This window comes from Copadichromis virginalis, linkage group LG3 (genome assembly GCF_057382275.1).
Source record: "Copadichromis virginalis isolate Kocher_CV1m ecotype Utaka linkage group LG3, C_Virginalis_male_GT1.1, whole genome shotgun sequence".
Lineage (NCBI taxonomy): Eukaryota > Metazoa > Chordata > Actinopteri > Cichliformes > Cichlidae > Copadichromis > Copadichromis virginalis.
The window spans coordinates 44,647,459-44,670,770 of record NC_140620.1 but is presented as its reverse complement, the minus strand read 5'-3'; the positions used below and the strand labels follow the sequence as shown (position 1 = coordinate 44,670,770).

Here is a 23,312-nt window from a genome sequence, read left to right as displayed (position 1 = left end):
GTTTACAAATGGTTCAACCCATAGCACAGACCGGCTTTTTTTCTTGTTGTCAGTAGCAAGTGATGTGCCAAAGCACATTTTAAATCAACACCATAGTCATTTCAGATTTTATGTGTGAAACTTAAGTTAGACTTGTGTTTGTGAATGAGCCACCCCATGGTGTGTATACTTCATCCATTTGAATCATTTTAACCATATGTAACACGTGTGTGTGTGTGTGTGTGTGTGTGTGTGTGTGTGTGTGTGTGTGTGTGTGTGTGTGTGTGTTTTTGCCACCCCATTTGATTTTCATGCCATCCTAAGAAGGTTTCTCTAGATCCACCCCTGACACAAGATGAACATCAAGGACCAAAATCTGTGAGGAATGTTTCCAGCACCTTGATGAATATGTGCCATGAAGAATTAAAGCAGTTCGCAATGCAAAAAGGGGATCCAATCCAGTATTAGCGACGTGTACCTAATAAATGGCCAAGAGACTATGGTATTTGGGTTTGGTAACCGTGCCATCGCCTGCTGCTTTGTGCATTTAAGCAGATGCACAAAACACAAACAAAACAGTTTAACGTGTTGTACTTGACTGCTCGTCAGATCAATTAAAATTCCTCACACCCAGCAAAGGCCATTTTATCTGATTTGTACTAGAAAGCAGCTGGAGGCTTGTTAGAAAGGCTTATAACAACAATAAAAAGAATAACAGAACAACCTGTGATCTTTTTAGAATGAAAATCAAACCCAATCAACCATGCAAAAGCCTAAAAAGAGGCCACCCAGTTCCTCCTCTCAAGTCAGCGTAAAAGTAACAATGTGGAGCTTTAGTACCATTCTGAAACACAACAGCTCAAAGTGTTAATAACCCAAGGTTAGAACAGTAGATCACTGAATTATGTAAACAACACAAGAGTGCTTAACCTCCCCCTCAAAAAACCCAAAACAACAGAGTTATGATTAGAGTTGTATAGATATGGATTTTCAGGGTTAACGGCCAAAAAATATCAGGTGCATAATAAGATAGAAAGATAATAGAAAAGTGAAATAGGAAACAGATGTAGGCTGGCTTTAGAGTGTAGTACAGTGCAGTATTACTGTACAGATTTGGTTTAGCTGTCTTTGTTGGGTGTAGGGGCTGTGGAAGGCAGGCTGGTGGAGCAAAAACAGGATGTGGCAAAGTGGTTTCATATTCAGCACAGCTTTTTGAACATGATGCACTCTTTTGATAGGTTCAGATATCACTGTTGTAATATGTAATTAAGTCCTTCGTTTGGGGGTTGATTAAAAAGAAATATAGATCAGGGTTTAGCTCTTAGGCTGCCTTCGGGTTCATGTACACCACCAGACTTGTTTTGTTGGTTTATATGTCCAATAAAGCAAAACCAAACCAAATTAACAAACTTCCAACTGAAAAAAAAAAGAAAACTATATATATAAGTTCATTCACAGACCTGTGCAACAAGTAATGAGACATGCATGTTCTGCACGTGTACTTCACAGACTTCACACCTGCAGTTTCCAAGTGACTTGTCAACCTCGCAAGGAACAAATTCAAATTTGCACCTTCCTCTTTCCATAAATAATTGTGTGTTTCCTTATCTGTGCTCATCACCACACCCCGTCAAAGTCTCTCTTTAATCTCTGCTCTCACCACCTCCTCGGAGGGCTTCAGCGAGCACTTTCTGCATCACATGTCATGCATCACCCCCCTGCTGTCTCTCTCTCTCACTTTTTTTCTTCTTCTTCTTTTTCTACGCACTCGTTCTAACACACCCTAAATGACACAAGTCAGCCTCTTTGCCATTCTTCGCTCTCCAGCAACACAAACAGTATCTCTCACTCACAACTTTGGTAAGTTTTTCGGGTTTTTTAAAAAAAATGTCCTTCCTGTTTTTCTCTTAAGCTCATTTTTGCTGCGCACATCTTTTACACTGAAACTGCTTTGTCTGCTTTTCCCCTGTTGTGATTTTTAATACTTTGGATTTTGAAGTACTTGAAGCATTTATTTAATCTATGCTAAGCTACATTTGAGGTACAATTACAGCACCTCAGGCAATAATTTGCAACTTAGATCAGTTATTCTGATCCATTTTGGCTTTAATTGCTCTTTGTAAGTGGACCTGCTTTAGTTCTTGATTAATTTTGCAATAGTTGATGTCGGCTCTCGGTCTGATGAACTCCGAGTGAAAAAGTTTCCACCCATGGCGGGCTGACTGATGCTGTTCAATTATCATTTTGACAGGAAACCAGCAAACGCTCTGAGCGGTCTGCAAAGCTTCCTGTCATCCTAGTGAACACAATTTAGAGTTTAACAAGGGCAGACTTCCTGTAACATCTCCAGTGTGAGTATGTATATAACTATAACCTGTGAGCCTGTGTTATGTTTTGGTAAAGATTGATTTTAAAAAAAACTTTCTAAATTTTAATGTGCAAAGAACACATTTGTATATGGAGAAAAAGTTTCAGGTTAACGCTGAGCAATGCATCAATGTTTCCTCTCGATTTAGAAAGCTACAATTAGTGATGCTTCATCATAAATCGTGCAATATTGTGCACTTGCTGTTCAGATGATAGGTCATTTCAGTAGTACCACTGCCGTTTTTGTGCAGTGTTGTGCATGCCTTAACTTTGTCAATTTACCTCTTTTTTAATTTCATGTTTAGATCCTGAGTATAAAATTCACCAATGGATCTCCTGATGACAAGTTCACAGCTGCTTTGAAAGCACCAGGAGTTTGTGACTGTAAAGTTCAGCCTGTAACTGAGACTCCAAACCATCCAGGAATTTTTTTTCTTTAATTCAACTGTAACTTCTTCCTAAGGAGGTAATGCACATTTTTAATTACATTTAATTGTAGCAAAGTCAGATTTGTGTCATTGCAACGAGTTAAAAGTGGACTGACAATGAGTTCAGAAGCCCTACACAAAGTCTGTGGCAGACTCTCAGTTTCCATTGTTTAAAAGTGCAAAGAGAGAAACAGCTTTCTGCTTTTGTGTTCCCTCAAGTGCACACACTGCATTGTTTTAAGTGATAAGGCACACCCTTGCTAAAATAAACAGTGAAAGCTGCTCTTAAAGCTAAAAATGTACCTATTTTTAGAAGTGCTTGTTTTGTGTGTGTGTGTGATAAACAGTGTTAATGACTTTCTTGCCAAGAGTTTGATAAAAAAAAAAAAATCATATTGCTGTCATATGTAGAAATATGAAGATGATGCAGACAGTTAGCTTTGCTAAGCAGTGTTAGAAAAAAAAACACACAGCTTTTGTGTTTGAAAAAAGGCCTAAAGCAGCTGTAAATCTTGCTTGCTTGCTATTTCTTTTTTTAATTTGCACCACAACGCAACTGTCAGATTTAGTTTGTTGTGTCAGAATGATTCTTAGCTGGTGTTCTTGGGACCAAAGCAAACTGTAATGCAGCAAACGACTGAAACAAACTTTCAAAAGTGGATATAAGTGCCAAAAATTGCGTGTTTGTCACTCTAGAATTTTGAAAATTTCTAATTTATGCAATTTGATCATCATTTTCAGCCGTTTCACTGCAGAATTTCAACTGGTGGATAAAGTTCACAGGTTTGACTCTTTTTGACTATAAGAGAGTCAAATTTATGAGTTAAAAAATGTCTTCGGAGCGCCTTTGTAAAATGAAATAATTGCAATGACACATGTTCATCCAACTTTAAACCACCAGCTAACCTGACAAGCAGTTCTGCCCAGACCCAGAACTTGCTTACTGTGAGGTGATTAATGCGCAGCTATCCGTTACAATGGGTCTCTCATTTAACGAAACAAGCTAGACTATGAAAGGGACAAGGTTAGTTAGTACTTGACCACGGTTTGCTCCTGCTAGACCGAGCAGTCTTTCCACTGAAAGCTCCACCCACAGACACATTTTAATGCTCACATACAAATCCAGATAAATATATATCACACCTCACACCCTGTTGGCAAGTTATTGGTTGAATGCATATGATTTCACATTAAGATCATTCAAAGAGGCAAGGCTTGCTTGAAAGAGAGTTATCTTCAAATGCCTAATGGGTTTTATGAAGAAAAAAAATCATATAGGAATTTATACATCAGCTTTGCCCCTTGTGTCCACCTGTGACTGATTTCCTTGTACTGCACCCTTCGTATTTCGCTACTCTATCAGATTTCAGGCTTCAATTAAATGAAACGAGAATGATGTAAAATGTCATTTTTCTAATCTAACTCGGCAAGAATGTAAACATGTGTTTTCTGAAATCCTACATCACCAAAACATTTATGAAAATGAACTGATTCCCCATGTGTGTTCATACTAATTCTGAACCTCTTCTCTGTCCTTCCTTCAGGGATGGGGGATTCTGAACAAAACAGCACTCCATTGGTGCTGGGCCTTTTGTTCATCCTATTATTCCTCCTTGTTGTGCTCTTTGTACTGTACAAGAAGCTGAACAGGGAGGCTGAAGGGGAATATACAGTCCGACGCATTGTCTACAAGGAAGGAGGTCTCAGGGACCAGGCGAGAAGTGCAGCGTTAGCTGTGGGGGCACGTCTTGGGGTCCAGCTGTGGCCTGGAAGTGATGAAGAAGAGGAAGGGGAGGAAATGCAGGAAGTCCAAGATGAAGAAGAACAGGTGGATAGTGGTGGTAGTCAGGAGAGTGACACAGAGGGAGATGAAGAGGAGGAGGACAACGACACTGGTAATGCTAAGGAGAAAGAAAGTAATACTTCAAATGATGACTCAAGTATTGGGAGTTCAGAGGCAGGAGAGCAAACCAAACTTAACGATGAGTCTGAGCCAGAGGGAGAGACGGAAGATAAAAGTGAAGAAAAGGAGGAGAAAGTGGGAGAAGAGCAGAGTAAAGCTGAGGCAAGTGGAGGGCCGGGATTGCTGATAGATCTAAAGCAGTTCTCTGGAAGTGCGATCTGGTCTGAAGAAGGTGGTGAGGGTAAAGGTGACGTGACGGCGTTGTGAGAATCAGAAATAATGAATAAGACTGAGGAAACTGCCAAATCAGGATTTCACAAACATCAGCTTCATCCCCTAAATGTCTCCCCACTGCAAATTCCTTCTATTAGTCTAAAAAAATAAAATAAAATAAAAGATACATGCACCCACCCATTAAACCCAAAGAGCTTTAAACTTTCATGACCTCACTGACCTTGCTTTCCTCTGGTCAAATTTTTTTGATGAATAAAGCAGTTATATAAACATACAGGGGTACTCTAGATTGTAACTGTAAAGTGTAAAAAAAACCAATACCTGTCTATACTTTTTTGCTTTAAATGTTTATTTTAATCTACATAAGAAATTGAAAACTGGAAACTTTTTTTAGTGTTTTCTGCTCTGTTTTTTGTTGTTCTTTATGCCGTTTGTAGAAATAAAAAAAAGAGTAGTAATTAAATATAGTGAGAACAAAATAATGCGTTATTTGTTTTATTGAAAACAAGTGAATGTAACCGATCAAACTTTAAGTCAACATACATTTTATATGGTGTGTAAATGGTTGAAAATTTAATAAACCACATACTGAAAATACGAATGAATTGTATACTTTAAAAATATATAAAACATGCAGTAATGCTATCAGCGGAAGCATGTGTACATAACGTGATCATAGCATGACGAAGCTAAAATTCTTCCGTGTTTTATGTTTTTAGGGTTTTAGAGAAAAAACATGCTAGCGGTACGCCACAAGTTTCCTGTTGTATGCATTAACCGGAGCGAATACATATGAATAACAATATAACTTTCAATATTAAAGTCGTAATTACACCAAAATCAGCCACAATAGCGGTACAGCCATGAGTTACAGATAAATCCTCTCCTTGTTGATCATTCAGCCAATGGGGATGTAGCTCAGTGGTAGAGCGCATGCTTCGCATGTATGAGGTCCCGGGTTCAATCCCCGGCATCTCCAAAGATTTTTTTTTCAACTTTTATTTCCGTATAAGTTGTAAATGTTATAAAGTGCAATATTGTCACAGAAGTCACAGAAGAAGAGGTAAAAATTTTTAAAGCAATACGGCATAACTATATAGCAAACACCGTCACCTCAATGTGTGCGCGAGGTGAGGTAGGTTTGCGATTGGCCCAAAGCAGCCCGTGCTCGAATGTGATTGGACGGTGGATGCCTTGGAGGCGTGGGGGTGTTCATACACGCGAGCCTCAAAGATTTATTTTCACCCGTCCAGTACCTGATAGTTAAGTGAGAGCTGGTCGATGGAGGCATTTTGGATGAGCCAATAAGTAAAGCTAACTCCAAACTTAGTGTTCCGAAAATTTATTAGAGCGATTATGTAACACGGACACGGGATTTTACCTCATTCTTACAGTTATATTGGTGGATCAATACTAAACAAACTACTCTACAAAGCAGTGTTGTTGTTTGTTTGTTTTTACAGGAGGAGACGATTTAACGGGGTAAATATTAAAAATCTATTTTTAAAAAAAATCCTCCGTTTTTTGTCTGATTATATATATATTTTTAAATCTTACAGTTTACTATGAAAGTCGGTTCATGACAGTAACCTAGTTCACCACCGCCGCACCACCGTGAGCATCCAAGTTGCATTTTCTCCTCTCACCCAAACTTGACTGTGGCTGAGAATTGATTTCGGTAGACGTCACTCATCTGCATAGGGAGTAAAATGCAACCATCCTGGAAGGCTTCTGTTCTGTCTTTGCTTCCACGAAACGCTCTGTATCTCCCCCGTGCAATAAAAGGACCTAATAATTGCTGCACCTCCGAAACTACAAACATGGAAGGTACGGATTGCATGTGCTGTCATCCCGAAAGATGCACTTAGAAGCACAGATAGCACTGAAAACACATCTGGGTTGCAAACTGTCCAAGATGGATGCAGCGCCGCTGTGCGCAGGGCTGCGCGGCGGAGAGGCATCAGCGGGGTACCTTTAAACACCCGTCGCCCCGGCTTCTCCTTCATTTGTGCCTCGGTATTGTCATTTTTTGTTTTTGTTTTTCTGTCTTTTCAGGAGTAGGATGTTACTAGCATCCGCCGTAGTGGTATGGGAATGGCTGAACGAGCACGGACGCTGGCGGCCCTACAGCCCGGCTGTCTGTCATCACATCGAGGCAGTCATCCGGAGCGACCCGCGCTGTGGTAGTGTCGTCCTCGGCCAGGTGGACTCTCGCCTCTCGCCCTACATCATCGATTTGCATTCCATGCACCAGTTCCGACAGGACACAGGTGAGAAACGGGAGGGGGGAGAGGGGCGAGAGGGAGGGTGTGTTTGAGAGAGAGAGAGAGAGCGGTGGTGGTGGTGGGGGGGGTGTAATGCTGAAGCTGAGCCTGAGGTGGAGGCCTTTTTTTCTTTTTTTTATGCTGGCGGGTTGTTATTGATAATCATCATGCAGAAGCTGATGGGTTTAGTGGTCTAAAGATCTCACTCAGTGACATAAATTGAATCATTTTCATCTTAAAATCTCAAATCATTGAATTGCCATCTTCACCAGTTCAGTGACACCCCCCTCCACACGGCCCCTAGATTTGTGCACTCCAGCATTGAAGAGGTTGGATTTTGAAAGGTGTCAGCTCTGAAGTGAGTCATTCCTGGCAGGAAGTGTGTGCTTGCCCATGCATGGGAAGGTTTTCATTGCAAAACACGGCCCTCGGTATTGTCTTCCAGGAGACACAAGCGGTGATCTGCCACAATTTCACCGAGCAGGCCAGGCAGGGTGGTATAAGACAAAGAAGGGGATTGTCAGACCCCCCCCCCCTTTTTTTTTTCCCCTCTTTTTGGCAGACACCCCAACATTGGCCTTTTCTCAGCGCTGGCTGATAAAAGCTTTTGTCTGGTTTATTTTCTAAACCCGAAACCAGGCTGAAATGAGGGAGACAGGCAGGGTGCCCCAGTCTGAGGAAGAAAAGCAGTAGCAGCAAGAGAGGAGGAGAGGAATTTCAGGAGTGCGAGGACACTGAAAAAATGGGGTTGACAGGAGCAGAATTCGTGAACGAGCCCATATTATTATGCGTCTGTGCGTGGCAGGCCTCATGTGCTCAACAGTGCTTTATGTTTTGTGTGTTCATTAGTAGTGTGCAATGTTAAAGCTCCAGAGTCACAGTTGCGAAAAGTGTTATTTCACAGAATTTGTACGGTTTTCTGTTTTTCCCTGTTATTATTGCCAGTGAAGAGGCTCAAGTGTGAAGCATCCTTCTTAACGCAACGTATGCAGTGCTATCGGAAGCCGGGATTTGATGTGGGGAGCTTTTACAGTATAGAGACTCTGTGGAGTTTCTCTAGACACCCAGGGAAAGCAAACACAGTCAGCTTTGGGTCGGATCAAGGCTGCCAGCCAATCGGAATTCAGAACACCATGTGCTGTTACCAGGGGCAACCTGTTTGCCCAAATTCTTAGCAAGCAAACACAGACATGTAGAATTTGTTATGGTTGTAATCTACTTCTCCGCAGCAAATTGTAGTGCAGTCGCATTCCTCGTCTCGCGTCTACTTCTCATCGCCTGGCGTCATGTTGAGCAGACTCAGTGAAAAGTCGCTACAGAACTTCATATTCACAGTACAAGTCTTCTTTTTAATGTATACTAATATAGTTTACTGTTCAGTAATTCAGTCCATTGTGGCGTGTTCTTCAGGTACCCTAAGACCGGTGCGACGCAGCTTCTACGACCCCACATCAGCGCCAGGCCAGGGCTGGTTGTGGGAGTGGGAGAACGACGCTGGCAGCTGGACGGCATACGACACTGAGGTGGGCATTGCAATCCAGGCAGCGCGCGACCGTCAGCAGCCCTGGCTGGACCTGGCGCCGCTGGGTTTCTGCTACCTCATTGACTTCGAAAGTATGACCCAAATCAATGGGCAAACGCAGCGCTGCAGACGCATCCAGCGCCGTTCTGATTTGGCTTACCCGCTGGTATCTGGGCCACTACCCAAGTCTCACCATGCCTGGGGGCCAACGTCCATGCCTGGACACGGAGGACTTCTAGGTGTTGATGTATCTGGAGTGGGCATGGGGATCCGGATGAGCAGCAGTGGGACTGGAAACGGGAGTGCGTACCCCAGCGGGGCACTCCCGGCTTCAGCCATCACTTCCTTGGGACAGCCATGCGCCTGTCAGCAGTGTATGCTGGTGCTAAGTGTCAAAGCAGGCACTATGTCGACCGCTCACACTCTCGGTCGAAGACCACCACAGACTAAACCACCAAGTCCCAAACTAAGCAGCCTCCCCATCCCAGGAGGCTCTTATTCACTAACCCTGCCTCGGCCTCCAACCCTGTCAAGGTCGCTTTCCCCCCACAGGACATCCATGGTTGGGGCGACAGGTGGATTCAACATAGGTGGTATGGGAGGTGCAGGAGGTATGAGCATGGTTGGTGCTAGCAGCGTTGGCACTACGAGCCTTGGCTACGGAGGAGGCTTCACCCATTCTCTTTCCCTTCTTGGGTCAGCCACAGCTGGTCTCTCCATCTCCTCCACAAGGCCCCCACCTCCTCCTCTCCCACCACCGCTGCCACCGCCCCCCCCGCCCTCCACTACGCTATCATCTTCCACCACCTCCACCCCTCACCCTTCCACCTCTGTCTCCTCTCTCTCCATTTCCTGTTCTGCCCCCGCAGCACCTGCCTCAGGGCCACCTCTCATCTCCACAGCTACATCCACCTGCACCCCATCACCTTCTGCCCGTGTCCTGGGTCCGGTGTCTTCATCCGGCGCTGCCGCGGCTGCTGCCTGCGCGGCGCCCCTGCCACCTCGGTCTAGCCTCGCAGGGCTGAGCCGTCCCGCGCTGCAGCGTATCGCCATGGCTCAGTCGCGTGCCCTTATCGCCTCTGGGTGAGTAGAAATACGCTGTAATGTTTCAGCACCTGTCTCTGTACGCAGAACCTGCTCGTATCCTGCAAAACCTATCAATGATGAGAACCCTCTCACTCACTCCACACTTCAACACGTCAGCTGTGAAATTAAACACGCCTTCCACACTTCTGAATGACAGGCTTATGTGTTTTTCTGAGCTTCTCTGTCATATGCTCTGTCAGCAAAACAAAGGTTGTAAAGTTCCTGTAAACCATGTTTTCAGTACATGGAAATTTAACAAATAACTTTCTAAGGCACTTGTATTTTTGTCACAACAATTTCACATCCGTTTTTTCACAGCCTGCAGTTCCTTGGTGTATTTTGCCTCGCATGCTCTCCTGGTATATCATGTGAATTGTTTCCAGATAGACCAGCAGTATAAAAATGCTCATATGATATGAAAGGTACCTACAAATCATGATCCAAGCACTAACACTATGTAATACTAAATACATGAAATGTTTCTGGGCATAAGATCCCATGCCAGTTCACTTTACACAAAAAAGCCCAATCAGGCATCAAGACATGTAAAAAGAAAACATTTTTAGACAGCAATTTCCTATTTGTTTGGGGCTGTCATTACACCGTGACAGCCCCAAACAACCATGTTTGACATCGATGCTCATTAGTATTTCTGAGCCTTTAATCTTTGTGACAAAGTCCACCAGGCTCAGTTACTTTCACGGAAATACAATGAAGGGCATTCAACAAAGAACAAAGTAAGCTCTCTCAAGTGTTTGCACATTCCAGAGATTAATCACGCAAACAGCAAATGGTGGTAAAGCTCTACAAACACACAGTAGCACAAGTGTCATCTTAAATCAAAGTAAAGTGAGGATGTTGTCAAAACAGCGTCATGAATAGTTCGTATCTGTCACTTAAATAGAAGAACTCTGGTATTCGTTGCTAGTCTTTCAATGAATGATGACCTGATCCAGCTTTTTTTCCTCGTTATGTGTAAAGAAACATCAGGCTCAACTTAAACAGCTTTTAAAACTTTGTAACATAAAATTTAAGAAATCCAGAATTTACTGAAATGTTGTCGCTGAGGACAGTTGTTGACTCTGGCTATATGGCTGAGCTTGTTTTAAATGTACAGAGTGAATGTAGGACCAGGAACCTGCCTGGATGTACTCATGATGGATAAAAACTTAGTTTGCAAGTACTTAACTCTAAGAGATGGGTTGGTAAGATTTACTGAATTGTCTGGGTAACTTGGTTAAAAAAAACCCCTTTGGTACAATTAAATATAAAAAATGTGGATGTGGTGTAATGTGATGTAAAGATACTCAAAGATGCATCAAGAAACATTTTGAATGCTTGTAAAACAAGTCAGGGATGTCCAAAACGTGTCACTGAAAATCTTGATAAGAATTTAGAAATTTCCACTAAGGAACATTTTAGTGTACAGACATCAGCTGTGTAGCTGCTAAAGTTGTAATTTTTAAATTATTGTAAAAACAAATTTCTATAGTAAAAAATGAAAGTAACGTTTTGTCAAGTCACTCTACTGCCTGTAACTGTGCATCAGACAACATCATGGTGACCAAAGTAATTATGGTAGCTAGCAGCCACAGTTATCATTAAAATAAAGGCCCTTGTATTTTGACTGAAGACAAGGAGCTCCCAACTGCTGATTGCACTCCTGTTTAAAATTAAACAAAATAAATAGATATATACATACAACCAAATGTTTTCCTGTAATATACTAAAATCCATGAATCTACAGCAATTTCTATACATGTCATCTGGAACTTTTTGCATGGTGTTAGCTGTAACTTAAACTAAAAATGCCATGCAGTGGGAATTTATCTAAATATTTGCTAATGAATGCAATATATCAGGAGGATTAATGGCATAAAAACTAGGATTTAAAAATAGGCGTTCATGTTGCTTTTACTGCATATTCTGCAGCACCAGTCAGCAAAGAGTATACATATAATTAACAGTAACATGCTGTAATTCATATACAACAAAACTATAAAGTGTAACATTATATACTTCATTTTGCAGTCATCCATCACATTCATCCAGTTCCTGCCATGTGATTGCTGTGATTTGAGTTGGAATACGAGATGTTTTTACCTGCTATAACCTACAAAAAGATCTCCTTTTATTAGGGAGAAGGGTTTGATGTAACAGAGAATTTTGAAACTCTTTATCAGAGTGTCGCTTTATGACCGCGTGATCTTCCGGTGTTGACGAACTGAGTGCATGAGGATTAATGAAGGAAGTCGCAGTATCCACGTGTCGGAGCCAGAAGGCGCTGGTTAGTTGGATGTCTGGTCATGGTCAGGTGGAGGTGCGCTGTTCTTGCTGTGTAACTAGAATTTTTTTTTTTTTTTTAAAACACAGTTGTTGTGTTTAGTTTGCAGCTGGAGTTGTTTGTGGCGTTCACTGTGACTGAGGTAGCTGTTTTATATATAAAACTGCAGACATGCAGAGAAAATGCATGCGTGCATACTGCTCTGCATAGACCTAGTTTCTAGTTCCAAACATTAGACACATAACCATACACTGAAAAATAATTTCCATGTCACCTAATCCATTCGTGCCCCAGCACGGTGACCCAACTGTCTGAATCCTGGCATTAACTGAAACAACCTCAGTGAAACACCAGTTTTTACACCAGCTAAGCCTCAGATTAACACCAATCACAGCAGAATTAATATTTCTGCCTCGTTAATCTCCTCATTTTGTGTCAGGTGAGCTGCATGACAGAGCAATTCTTTAAACATATCAGATGAGAGTCCAGCAGATGGTCACACCTGCTGCTGCGGTAAAACCACCGACGTCACCGATTCAGAATCGCTCTGATCCTGCCAGCCTGCTCACTGCTTTATCCCCATATCCATGCAACACAAGCGCGGTCACATCCAAACTGTTTTAAACCTGCTGAAACCAGTCATTATTTAAATCCATTGAAATGTGTGGATAATTAAGTTCACCCTTTTTAAAAAGTAAGTAATTAAGAAAGTACAACAATCAGGAGTTATTGCCCCTGTGAGGCATTTAACATCATTGAATTGCTGCTTCACCTTCCAGTGGGACCTTTCACCTGCTGTGCAATGATGTTATTCACAGAAGGAAATTACATGTAATTATTTTTAGCAAAATGAATTCTGCTGGGGGATTAGGGTAAAGTCTTAACAGAAATTACTTCAAATTGTAATTTTTCTTATCATTCAAAACCTTAAACTGTTACTGTTTGACACTACTCGGCGCTACGGTCCTCAGTTAATTTTAAGGTTGCATTCATTATATAGAGTAAACTGTCAACCAGGCTGTATATGAAACATGGGCTTATAGTAGTAAATTATCAGTCACAGAGTAACCACACTCTAAATCATGCCCATGTACAAAATGATAATGATAATAAAATCATGTAAGAGGATATTTTCCAGACTTGTATATAGTCAGACTTCCAGTTTTGAAGTCTTAATTGTAGCGTGTTGGCCCCAGCAATAATGTTTTCCTTTATTCTTATTTTTCTTTTTGTGGCAATGGATAGTGAGCTAAATTATCCACTGATGTTAGCAAGCTGCATCCAAAAACTGTAAAGGTGTAATGCACAGAAACGGATAACCTGCTAAATAGTAATGAGTTAGTAATAAGATAGAAGTTCACTTATTAAGACTTGACTACAGACTTACTGGAATTTCTGTTAGTATGATTAGCTACTATTTTCAGATAACTGCATTAAAATTTCTCTACAAATGCACTTGAGATACCAGTTCAGTGACTCAGTTTAGCTGAAATGACGATTAGCAAAAAGCCGCCAGTGTCACCATCCATCTGTTGCACTTATACAGTTTAGTGGTTAGTGACACAGACCTAGCGACCAGTCAGTGAGCGCCTTGGCAACTTTTGGCCGCTAGGGAAAAATATGTATTGAAAAATGTGACTGGTTACTGAATGCTTGCTGCATGAAACAGTTGTAATGAGTGTGTTGCACCAAAACCATCCTTGCAGTTGCATTGGTTGCAAGCAGATTGCCACGGTCACTTATAGTTTGCATCTAAGACACCAAATTCATTGACTGAAAGATGTTGACTGCAGCTGAAACCAGCACCTTTCCAAAGGCACATTTTTCCATTTCTGGTTTGCATTGCACTCTTCAACCAATTTCACTGAGTGACAATGAGCAACCTGCAGCAATCCCCCACCAGCTGGTTGGCCAATACATTTTCCCTAGTGACAGATATGACTGGGGCCTTCTGAGAGTGTGTTATTAAGAGGAAGATTAAATCGAGTTGCCCAAACAATTTCTTTGTACCAACTAGTAAACATTCCTGTTCTAAAGCTGGTAAAACATTAACATGGAAGTCTCTGGGCTGTTCTCCCTTTTGGAGCCAGCGTGAAAAGGTATGTGGGTTATCACTACACTGATGACTTTTTGCCTTGCACATATCCTCTTTTGCTGTCAATGGGTCCAAAATATTTATGTGTTGAGCTTTAATTATTCAAATCTACAGAAGAATTCAAGCTGCAGTGAATTTAACCAAGCAGCTCGCTTTTACTTTCTGGAGAGGATCAAGTAGAATTTCTTTAAGACCACAAAAGATGAGCACATGCTGCAGTAGCAAAGGAAGCACAAGACACATGTACATACAAACTGTAGCAAGAAAACATGATGACAAATTGAGGAAGTGTGGTACCAGAAGATGTTAAAGAACTCTCATACTGGATTTAAACAGTCTGCTGAAAAAACAAAAATATTGTAGCATTTATGCGGTTTAGTTAAAAAATAGTACTATGTAAGTTTGTTATGTAAAAGAATTTCCTTTAGTAGATGGATTGATGAGCTGTTGTTGAGAGTTTGTCTGCAGTGAAATTGAGCAGATGGTTTGTAAGTGAGGCGTTAGCGTGTCGGGGGTCTTCAGCGTCACAGATGCATCACAGTGACGAGAGTTTCCATTGGTCGGCGCACCTGCTTTTTCTGCACTGCCTATGCTTGTCTCCATAAAAAGTAACCCGTCATCATTCGAGCCCGATGACTGGATTTACTTCTGCTTCAAGTTTTAATCAACCAATTTGTTTATTAGATTTGATTCAGGGTGTGAGCTTGTGTTGCCATATGCGGTGGCTTGTGCGTTTCCATCATCCAGCGCTCCAGATGGACTCCGCTCTAATGCCGATAGCTTAACCGAGATCAGAGAAACGTGACTGGCCGACACGCCCCGGCTTGTTTTCTTAACCTTTCTCCACTTTTCTTCCACCTCATACTGCTCACTTATTCCCGCCGGACACACAAATAAAATGCCAGTCAACATTTACCCGTTAGAGATCGAGTCGGTCGGCTGAACGTTTTCTTAGTCACGTAAGGAGCATGCTCAGACGGAGTTAATACCACAGCTAGGACACTTTGTTGGTAAACAAACAAATATAGAGCCACAGCACCGTGTAATCAGGTTGACCAGTACAGGAACCTGAACAGCCTAGTAATTCCTTACTGTGAGGTTTTCCATGCCATCGTCACATCATTTACTTAGAGAGGGAAATTACAGGGTTTTTTCTTGTCTTTTTTACATTTTATTATGTATTCTATTAACTGTAGAATAGTCTGAGCTCTTCTAGTCACACAGGAGTCACTGTTCCTCAAAAGCTCAATTTTTCTTTAGTGACTTCAAGATAAGCAGGTTCAATTCTGCATATGTTAAAATGACTCCCAGATTTGTCATCGCATCTATTTAAAGCTCTGTCCAAAGCTAAGTCACGATCACAAATAAGACATTATATGAATCTATAATAAGTGAAGAAAGTATCAGTCATTTATCTTCAGCTCTAGAAATGCATTTTGAATTTGATGACTACCAAAAACACAATCAACTTATACAAAGAGAAATAAAAGTACTCTCAGTTTTTCTACGTGATAAAGGAGTATAATTACAGAAAACGTTCTGCCCAGACTGTCCTGTATTTATAAAACAACGTTTTTGTTGATTGAAAAAAAAAAACTTTGAAATCTCTAATAGATGAAATAGATGATGAGAAACAGGAACTTGTCTGTCACTTGATTGTTTACACTCACTTAACTACTTTGGTGTAGTATGAATGGCTGTGGGGGAGGTTTTTTATCAGCAGGAAAAGCTTTAAAACTTAAAAGTACAGTTAAAAATCCAAAATGCATGCCCTCCTTCATATATCCAGCCGGCCGGATTGGGGTCTTTACTAGGCCAATTCTAGAACCAGGGCCTTATGTTTGCTTTTGTAGTCTTACTCGAAACACTTTAGACTAGAAACCACATTTTCAGTCATACATAGAGTCCTTTATTTTACACTCTATATCTGCTGTGTTTACCCCACATGTAAACCAGTCACCCTAACATGCATGTCTATTTTGCTGTGGTCGAAGCGACCTGCTGAACTTCAAACTGAGCGTCAGAATCAGGAGGAAAGATAATTTAAGTGACTTTGATCATGGTGTGGTAGTTGGTGCCGGACGGGCTGGTCTCAGTTATGTTTGTGATTTTCAGATTTAGTACATGTTGATTCACTAACGACATCAGAGTACTAAATCAGCTTTTTAAAGTCAGAGGGATTCTTTTGTATCGCCATATTGTAACTCGTACAGTCACCAACCTGGTGCTGCCTTATGACAGCCTGGCAGTGTGATGTAGCATCTGTCAGGTAATCCCTGCTGTAACGAATCTCTGGCCTACAACCAGAGTTTAGCCACCAGATGGAAACAGGTGGATTAGGCCTATAAAAGAGGAGAGCGATCTAACACCGGCACACAGGCAGAGGAAGAGGGAGACGGGGGCAGACACACTGACACACTAAAGAACAGAAGAGTGAGAAACCAGTGGAGAGGAAGCTTAAAAAACGTATCATCTGCATATCGCTGCTGGAATATTTTTGACTCGTATCTGTGGTTTTTGGCACTTTCGAGCAAGAGCGATGACTGTTATCAAAAGTGGCAGACCGTAAGTACGCTCGTCTGATGGGTCAGACACAGCCGTGACTCTCCCTGTGTGCTATACACATTACAGCTGTGCTTAAAGTTACTGTAGCATTTCAATATGTTCATAACAAATTTGACATACTAAACAGCATTTTTAAATATCTTGAACAAAAACTGGACAATCATGTCACCTCCTTGTATAAAAATCAAAGCTGCTTTTGTTGGAGTTGATGGATTTTAGCTTAAAGTGTTTATAATTTTGTGATCACCGACCCTGGGATATTACAAGTATTGTTACTGAGAAAATAAAGCAGCCAAGGCTCTGGTGCTGCCATTTAATCCCAAACATATGTGGCAATTATAGGGCAGCATGTCAATCCGTGTTTGTTTCTCCACTTGACTCGGCAAAAGCTCCTTAACCTGCTGACTCTAAGTAAGGTGGAGGCGAGCATCTGCTGTATCTAACTGCACCTGTTCACAGGTGACTCGTCAGATTTCTTCAGTCTGCGTGGAGGTGACCTGGCCTGTGTCAGCCATCAGTAGATTCATACAGCTTTGTTTTCCTTGTTGCAGAGTGCCAACAGTTCCAGTGAAGAACCTGAATGGATCCAGTCCTGTACATCCTGCACTGGCAGGTAACCTATGCTAACTACCTGAATCAATCCAAATGATTTAGACTGGATCATTCTCATAACACAAGAGCTCATCCAGCTTTGTGTATGCAATAGGAATGTATGAGTAGTATGTCTCATGCCCCCTCTTCTGGCTATATTCAGGTATAACAGGCATCTTGATGAGCGCAGCAGGGCTTCCTGTCTGCCTGACCCGCCCTCCCAAGCTGGTGCTTCATCCTCCACCTGTCAGCAAGAGCGACCTCAAACCTGTCCCGGGGTTGGGCCACTGCTGTCGCAAGACCACAAAGAAACAGGCCCGGAAAGGTGAGCTAGTTGTGATTTGAAGAAGAGCAAATGTGCTTTGTGACTATAATGAAATTCTCACTGAATTTTGTGTTTCTGTCTGTAGGCAAGACTCCAGAGGAAGTGGTGAAGCGCTACCTCCAGAAAGTGCGAAACCCCCCAGAGGAGGTGAGTTCTCTCCCTATGGAGGGCATTTATCTAGCAAGTCTATTTATGATGGAGACGTCATAGCTTCCAGCAACATCTCTTAGAAATCTAACGTATAAAACAGAGCCCGTGTTTGGGACAATAATGACCAGTAAAATGATGTTGGACTTTGATGGGATTCATTCTTAATAACTTTTAAAATACTTTCAGAGCAAAATACAGCAAAAACGTAAAATATTGGGCCAAATTTCTCTCTTTGAGGCTCAGGACTTATACTCCTGATTATATAACTGAAAAAGGTGGGAGGGAAAATAACCACATCTGCACTATTCTCAGTTTCAGGAGCAAATTACATAGTAGAATTGTTTTGGTGTCCATATTTTTACGTGGTAGAAGTGTAGAAGGTGTACTAATGCTGCTCAAAGCCATGACACGTGCTGAAAGTTGTTGGGAGGTGATCAAACATTAAAAAAGAGCTGCACAGTGTAGCCTCAACAATGTGTCGTGATATTTTAGGGAAATTTGTGACAACGATATTTCTGATGACATAGGGAAAGATACCTGAATAACATTTTACCTTTAATTGCAGCTTGCAGGGAGCAGCATTTATTGTAGTGCAGTAGTAGTGACACAGCGCAAGTCAAATGTAAGCACTCCAATGTCTGGAGTCGCTGGATTACAGATATCTGATAACATAAAATACCGGTATTATCTCAAACAGCATGATGTGGCACGTGCTGATAATTTGAAAATCTCTTTTCTGCAGTGGACAGAACTCAAACTGTCCTTTATCTTTCTATGTCAGGATTGCACCATCTGTATGGAGGCCTTGCCCGGACCATCGGGCTACAAAGGTCCTGGTGTGGGTGGCATCTCCAGGGCCGAGTCGGTGGGTCGTCTGGCACAATGCGGTCACCAGTACCACCTGCAGTGCCTCGTTGCTATGTACAATAACGGCAACAAGGACGGCAGCCTGCAGTGTCCCACCTGCAAGACCATTTACGGAGTAAAGACTGGCAACCAGCCACCCGGCAAGATGGAGTACCATGTCATCCCGCACTCCCTGCCTGGCCACCCAGACTGCAAAACCATCCGGATCATATACAACATCCCTCCTGGCATCCAGGTACATTCAGTATATCGGTGTTTATGTGGTGCTAGCAGCGTCTCTTTTTGAATGAAGTGACAAACTGTTCTTCTTCTGGTCTTCAGGGCCCAGAGCACCCAAATCCAGGCAAACCCTTCACTGCACGTGGGTTCCCCAGACACTGCTACCTTCCTGACAGCGAGAAGGGACGCAAGGTATACATAGAAATGTCTCTTCTTTTGAATTTCAGATGGGCAAGATGGTCATATATTAACACGTGTTCTTTATTAACCCTTTGCAGGTTCTGAGGCTGCTTCTGGTAGCGTGGGATCGTAGGCTCATTTTTTCTGTGGGTACGTCGAGCACTACAGGTGAGAGCGACACGGTCATCTGGAACGAGGTGCATCACAAGACCGAGTTCGGCTCCAACCTCACGGGCCACGGGTACCCCGACCCCGGCCACCTGGACAATGTCCTCGAAGAGCTCAAAGCTCAGGGCATCACCGAGGAGGAGTGTCTACCCAGAGACTGAGCAGAGACATTCACAGCACTGAAGACACTAGAAGATACCAGGCGTGAGTCTTTAAACACAATCCTGGGACGGGGATCCGCAGCTAGACGGACCAGTTCTTTTCAAAGTGTGACGAAACGAACAGAGGAAACTTTTACACCAGATGATGGAGAAGGACTATAAAACAAAAGCCCCAACTGAAATAGCTTCAGCAGAATTTGCTGCGACTCAATTTTTTTTTTCTCTTACGACTGCATGAGTCAGTTTTGATACGTACGTGGGGAATCATTTTCTTTCCTGATGCAGTAATGGTGTCAAGGTTGCCGATGTTACATTTGAGACCACTGTGCACATACGAGTCATTGTTAGTTTGTGGGGGGGGAACAAAAACTGTCATTTATACTGTCAGACTTCATATCAAGAATGTAACTAACTGATTTTGTTTTTCTTAAGTGATGAAGTGTTTACCACTCCTGCTGCTGCTGAACCGAATGGAAGTGAAATTTAAGAAATTAATGTGGGTTCGTTTTTAAAGTGTTAGTCCACAAGCAGAAGCATATAAATCCTCCAAATGTTTGACTGGATATCTGAGCTTGGATATTTGCTGACCTCTAGTGGTACTTTTCCAGAACTACATTCCTTTTTAGGTTTGATTTTTAACTTGTGTTCTTGTATGTTATGAATACTTCATATATTATATGATATCGGTTCCATTAATCCATGTTTTTTATACTATAATTTCACATTTTGTTTAATATGCTGTGTTCCATTGTATTGTTTTTGGGTTTGGCTTGACAGACAAAGACATGGGAGGGAAGTTTAGATAAGCTGTTGGTGTACCAGAGTTTGCCTGATACTTTATATGCCATTTACCAGCCCCTTTCTTTAAAAACAATCATTTTTTTAGTATTTTTCTATTTAAGAAATAAGCTGACATTCCTGAATCCTTTGGCCCTGAGAGCATGGGTGTATTTAACAGCTTTCTATGTCTTCTTGTATCTGCATTAATGTTAATGACTGATAGAAGAAACCCTATCGTGGATTAATCCATTACCCCCCTAGGAGGCGTAAATTCCCCAAAAGCTAGGATTGGACCTCCTGCCTGAGCTCAGATTTGCACAGTGTTTTTTACTTAGTGTCAAAAGGAAACAGCTTGTATCTACTGTATTTTTTTCCTTTTATTGTGTAGGATACACACCAGCCTCAAATGCTCTAATCACACTACAGAATGTGGTCAGCGGTTGTATTTGTCATGTTTTGTTTTTTGCCATGCGCGGTCTAAAAGACTATCTTGATGTGGGTCCAGCTTGGGCCAAAGTGGTCCACTGTGGACCAGGTTGTTATGTTAAAGAGAAATGCAGCAGTATGTGTCAACATACTAATGTAGGCCAACATCAAAAGCATTTTTACTTTATGATATTTTATGTATGCACTGTATTCTATGTATATGTTTTATGTGCATAAATTTGCATTAAACATTTTTCTAAGGTTCAAAGAGAAAGCCTGAAGCCTCAACTTTTTTATTTTTTTTTATTTTTAAGAAGTGATGATCAAGTCTGACTATTTGACTTTCTTGGAAGGTAGCTCTTTAAACTTTTGTTTTGCTAAGATAAAAACTTATTAAAAACAGGTATATTCAAAACAAAACAAAAAAGCAAATGATATCGGGGTTAAATTTTAGTGGCTTTTGATAAGAAGCAGTCCCGGTGTGTGACCAAGCACAGTAGTAATGTCTGTGTTGAGTCTGCTAACATTAGCAGTGAGTTGTAGCACTGACGCTATTAAAAAGTTAGCTAGATATTACAGCTTTACTTATTAAATAAAGTAACTTGCTATTATAGTTATTTTTGTGATAAGAAAAATTAACACCATATTTCAAACATTTGTTATATTGCTCAGGGGAATTTAGCTTACTGTAAGTCTGCTTCGGGATGCGTTGACTTTAGCTAATTTTACAGCTAGTTGATATTGGAAGCATTTATCAACTTTCCCACAAGATTTGGTGCCAAACAATTGTAAGTGAACTAAAAGTTATCCTAGCATTAGCACCATTCTCCTCCTTGATGTGTCATGAAGGTTGTAGAGCTGTGTTTAGCTAGCAGGTATGTCTGCTCTTTGCAGCTAACAGGTACTTTCCACTCCGGTACAATTTACATGATGCTTTTTTTCAATGCTACCAATAGCAGGCCACATGATATCACTTAAGACAAAAAGTAATCTGAGCACTTCAGTAAGTTACCTGTTCCACCACATCCCTGAGTTCCTCTGTTGGATTGAGAGCTGGTGACCGTGAGTACATTTGAGTATAGAGAACTCATTGTTATGTTCAAGAAATCAGTTAAGGGTGATGTGAGCTTTGTGTTCCTGCTGGAAGCAGATATCAGAAGATAGTTACACTGCAGTCATAAAGGAATGGACAGGGTAAGCAACAACACTCAGGTATGCTGTGGTGTTTAAATCCCTGCACCATTAAACCACTGGCAGCCTGAACTATTAAGGCAAGACCATCTGAATGCAGCAGAAATCAAGGCTCATTAGAACAGGCCATTTACCATTTACAGAGTGCATGAAAAATAAGCAGCATGCTTATTAAGGAGACTGCATGTATTCGATTTTAAGTTGTTCAGTTTCTCCTGAAAACCTTTGTTAAATCGGCTGATAGGACATTTTAATCCAACAGTTGATCATTTCTGAAATGCTTTGTGTGAATACAAACTACACTGTGAGTGAGGTGAAATTAGAAATGAAAGATTCCTTAACGAGATCTCCGAGTATGCGTTGTTTACATATATACATTTTATTTATTTATTTATTTCTACCAAGTGGCTCTATTTTACTGATCACTCACAACGGTGACTTCTGCCTGCAGACGTGAGCAGTGCATCAAACAGTTTATCCGCAGATTAGTCTGGCTCCTGGATTACTAGTCTGGATTACCTCCACCTTATTGAATGAAAAAATGCACAACGGTAACTAAAATGCAATCCTAAAGGACCGCAGAGAAAAGACAGAGAGGAGGGGGCGGGGCGTGATGCTGAAATAAACCGAAGTGACAGATTATTTTTAATATTTTGAGACTCAGTCAAAAAACGATCAACTGTTTAATCCGGAGCAAAAACGCGACGTGGTAACGATTGCAACCCTTTCAAAAAAATCTTTTTAAGTGTCAGTCACATTTCTTCAAGCACACCGAGAACCTTTCACGTCAACTTTCGTTTGCGTTTCCATTTCTGCAACGGCAGAGATTTATTTTAAGTGACAGATGTGATGGATCGGGCAAAGCTGCCAATTAGCGGTATGAACATGCAGCGCCCGCCTGTCAGGTTAGTGGGGAGCAGATGGGTTAAAGATCTAATCAGCCTGCAACTGAGTTAAGCTGGACGCAATGCAGCTAATGGCACTAATGCACCTAAAGTGAGAATACATGATGGTTATTGCTGCATTGCCAGTTTTAAGGTGGCAAAAGTAAAAGAAATTTTAAAAAAATGTGGGAGACAAAGCAGGGGCTGAATTGCTGCCAACTCGCTGTCTGTGTGTGAACGACGGTGGGGCTTCAGTGCGTAAATGCTACTGAGAGAAACATGAGACCAGGGGAGGTAGAGGGAAAGGAAAGAAATATGCACATAAACTGGTTAATGCGCACAGGGGCAGGGGAGAGCCGCCCTTTGCAGAGACTGGAATGGGGGTGGGGGGAGGGAGTCCCCAAATGGTCAGAGAAACCCTTTCTGCAGGGGTCCATTGTCTGCTGACCATGACTATGAAAAGAAAGCTGATTACAGGAGACAGCGTGTTGTGTTGCTTCAACGGTTGCCTGCAGTTGATCACTACACGTTGCCGTTTCGTCTGATGTCTCCCTTTTGTTATCCCCACCTAAAAAAAAAAGAGCTTCACAGCTTTGCAGTGCGATGCCTGGGCTTGCTTTCTCAGGTCTGAATTGCAGGCTGC

General features: G+C 41.7%; 2 protein-coding genes and 1 non-coding gene across 5 annotated transcripts; all 3 read left to right on the top strand.

Moving 5' to 3' along the window:
- The first annotated feature begins 1,660 nt into the window (after positions 1-1,660).
- On the top strand, positions 1,661-5,512 carry LOC146714955 (uncharacterized). 2 transcript variants are annotated; one of them, XM_085451316.1, is made up of 4 exons: positions 1,661-1,839; positions 2,231-2,330; positions 2,652-2,812; positions 4,319-5,512. In XM_085451316.1, the coding sequence occupies exon 4, from the start codon at positions 4,321-4,323 to the stop codon at positions 4,942-4,944; it is 624 nt and encodes a 207-aa protein (XP_085307442.1). In that variant the 5' UTR covers positions 1,661-1,839; positions 2,231-2,330; positions 2,652-2,812; positions 4,319-4,320; the 3' UTR covers positions 4,945-5,512. The 2 variants fall into 2 exon arrangements, with proteins under 2 accessions (XP_085307442.1, XP_085307443.1); XM_085451317.1 differs by having other exon boundaries at positions 2,231-2,334.
- Positions 5,513-5,818: 306 nt separating this feature from the next.
- Positions 5,819-5,890, top strand: trnaa-cgc (transfer RNA alanine (anticodon CGC)). The gene has a single exon. It is a non-coding gene; the product is annotated as a tRNA-Ala (tRNA).
- Positions 5,891-6,419: 529 nt separating this feature from the next.
- Positions 6,420-20,862, top strand: dtx4a (deltex 4, E3 ubiquitin ligase a). Of its 2 annotated transcripts, none has more exons than XM_085451315.1 (9): positions 6,420-6,738; positions 6,967-7,181; positions 8,586-9,780; positions 17,279-17,340; positions 17,482-17,643; positions 17,729-17,790; positions 18,575-18,895; positions 18,982-19,071; positions 19,158-20,862. In XM_085451315.1, the coding sequence occupies exons 2-9, from the start codon at positions 6,974-6,976 to the stop codon at positions 19,386-19,388; spliced, it is 2,331 nt and encodes a 776-aa protein (XP_085307441.1). In that variant the 5' UTR covers positions 6,420-6,738; positions 6,967-6,973; the 3' UTR covers positions 19,389-20,862. The 2 variants fall into 2 exon arrangements, with proteins under 2 accessions (XP_085307441.1, XP_085307440.1); XM_085451314.1 differs by lacking the exon at positions 6,420-6,738 and adding an exon at positions 6,751-6,879.
- Positions 20,863-23,312: the final 2,450 nt, after the last annotated feature.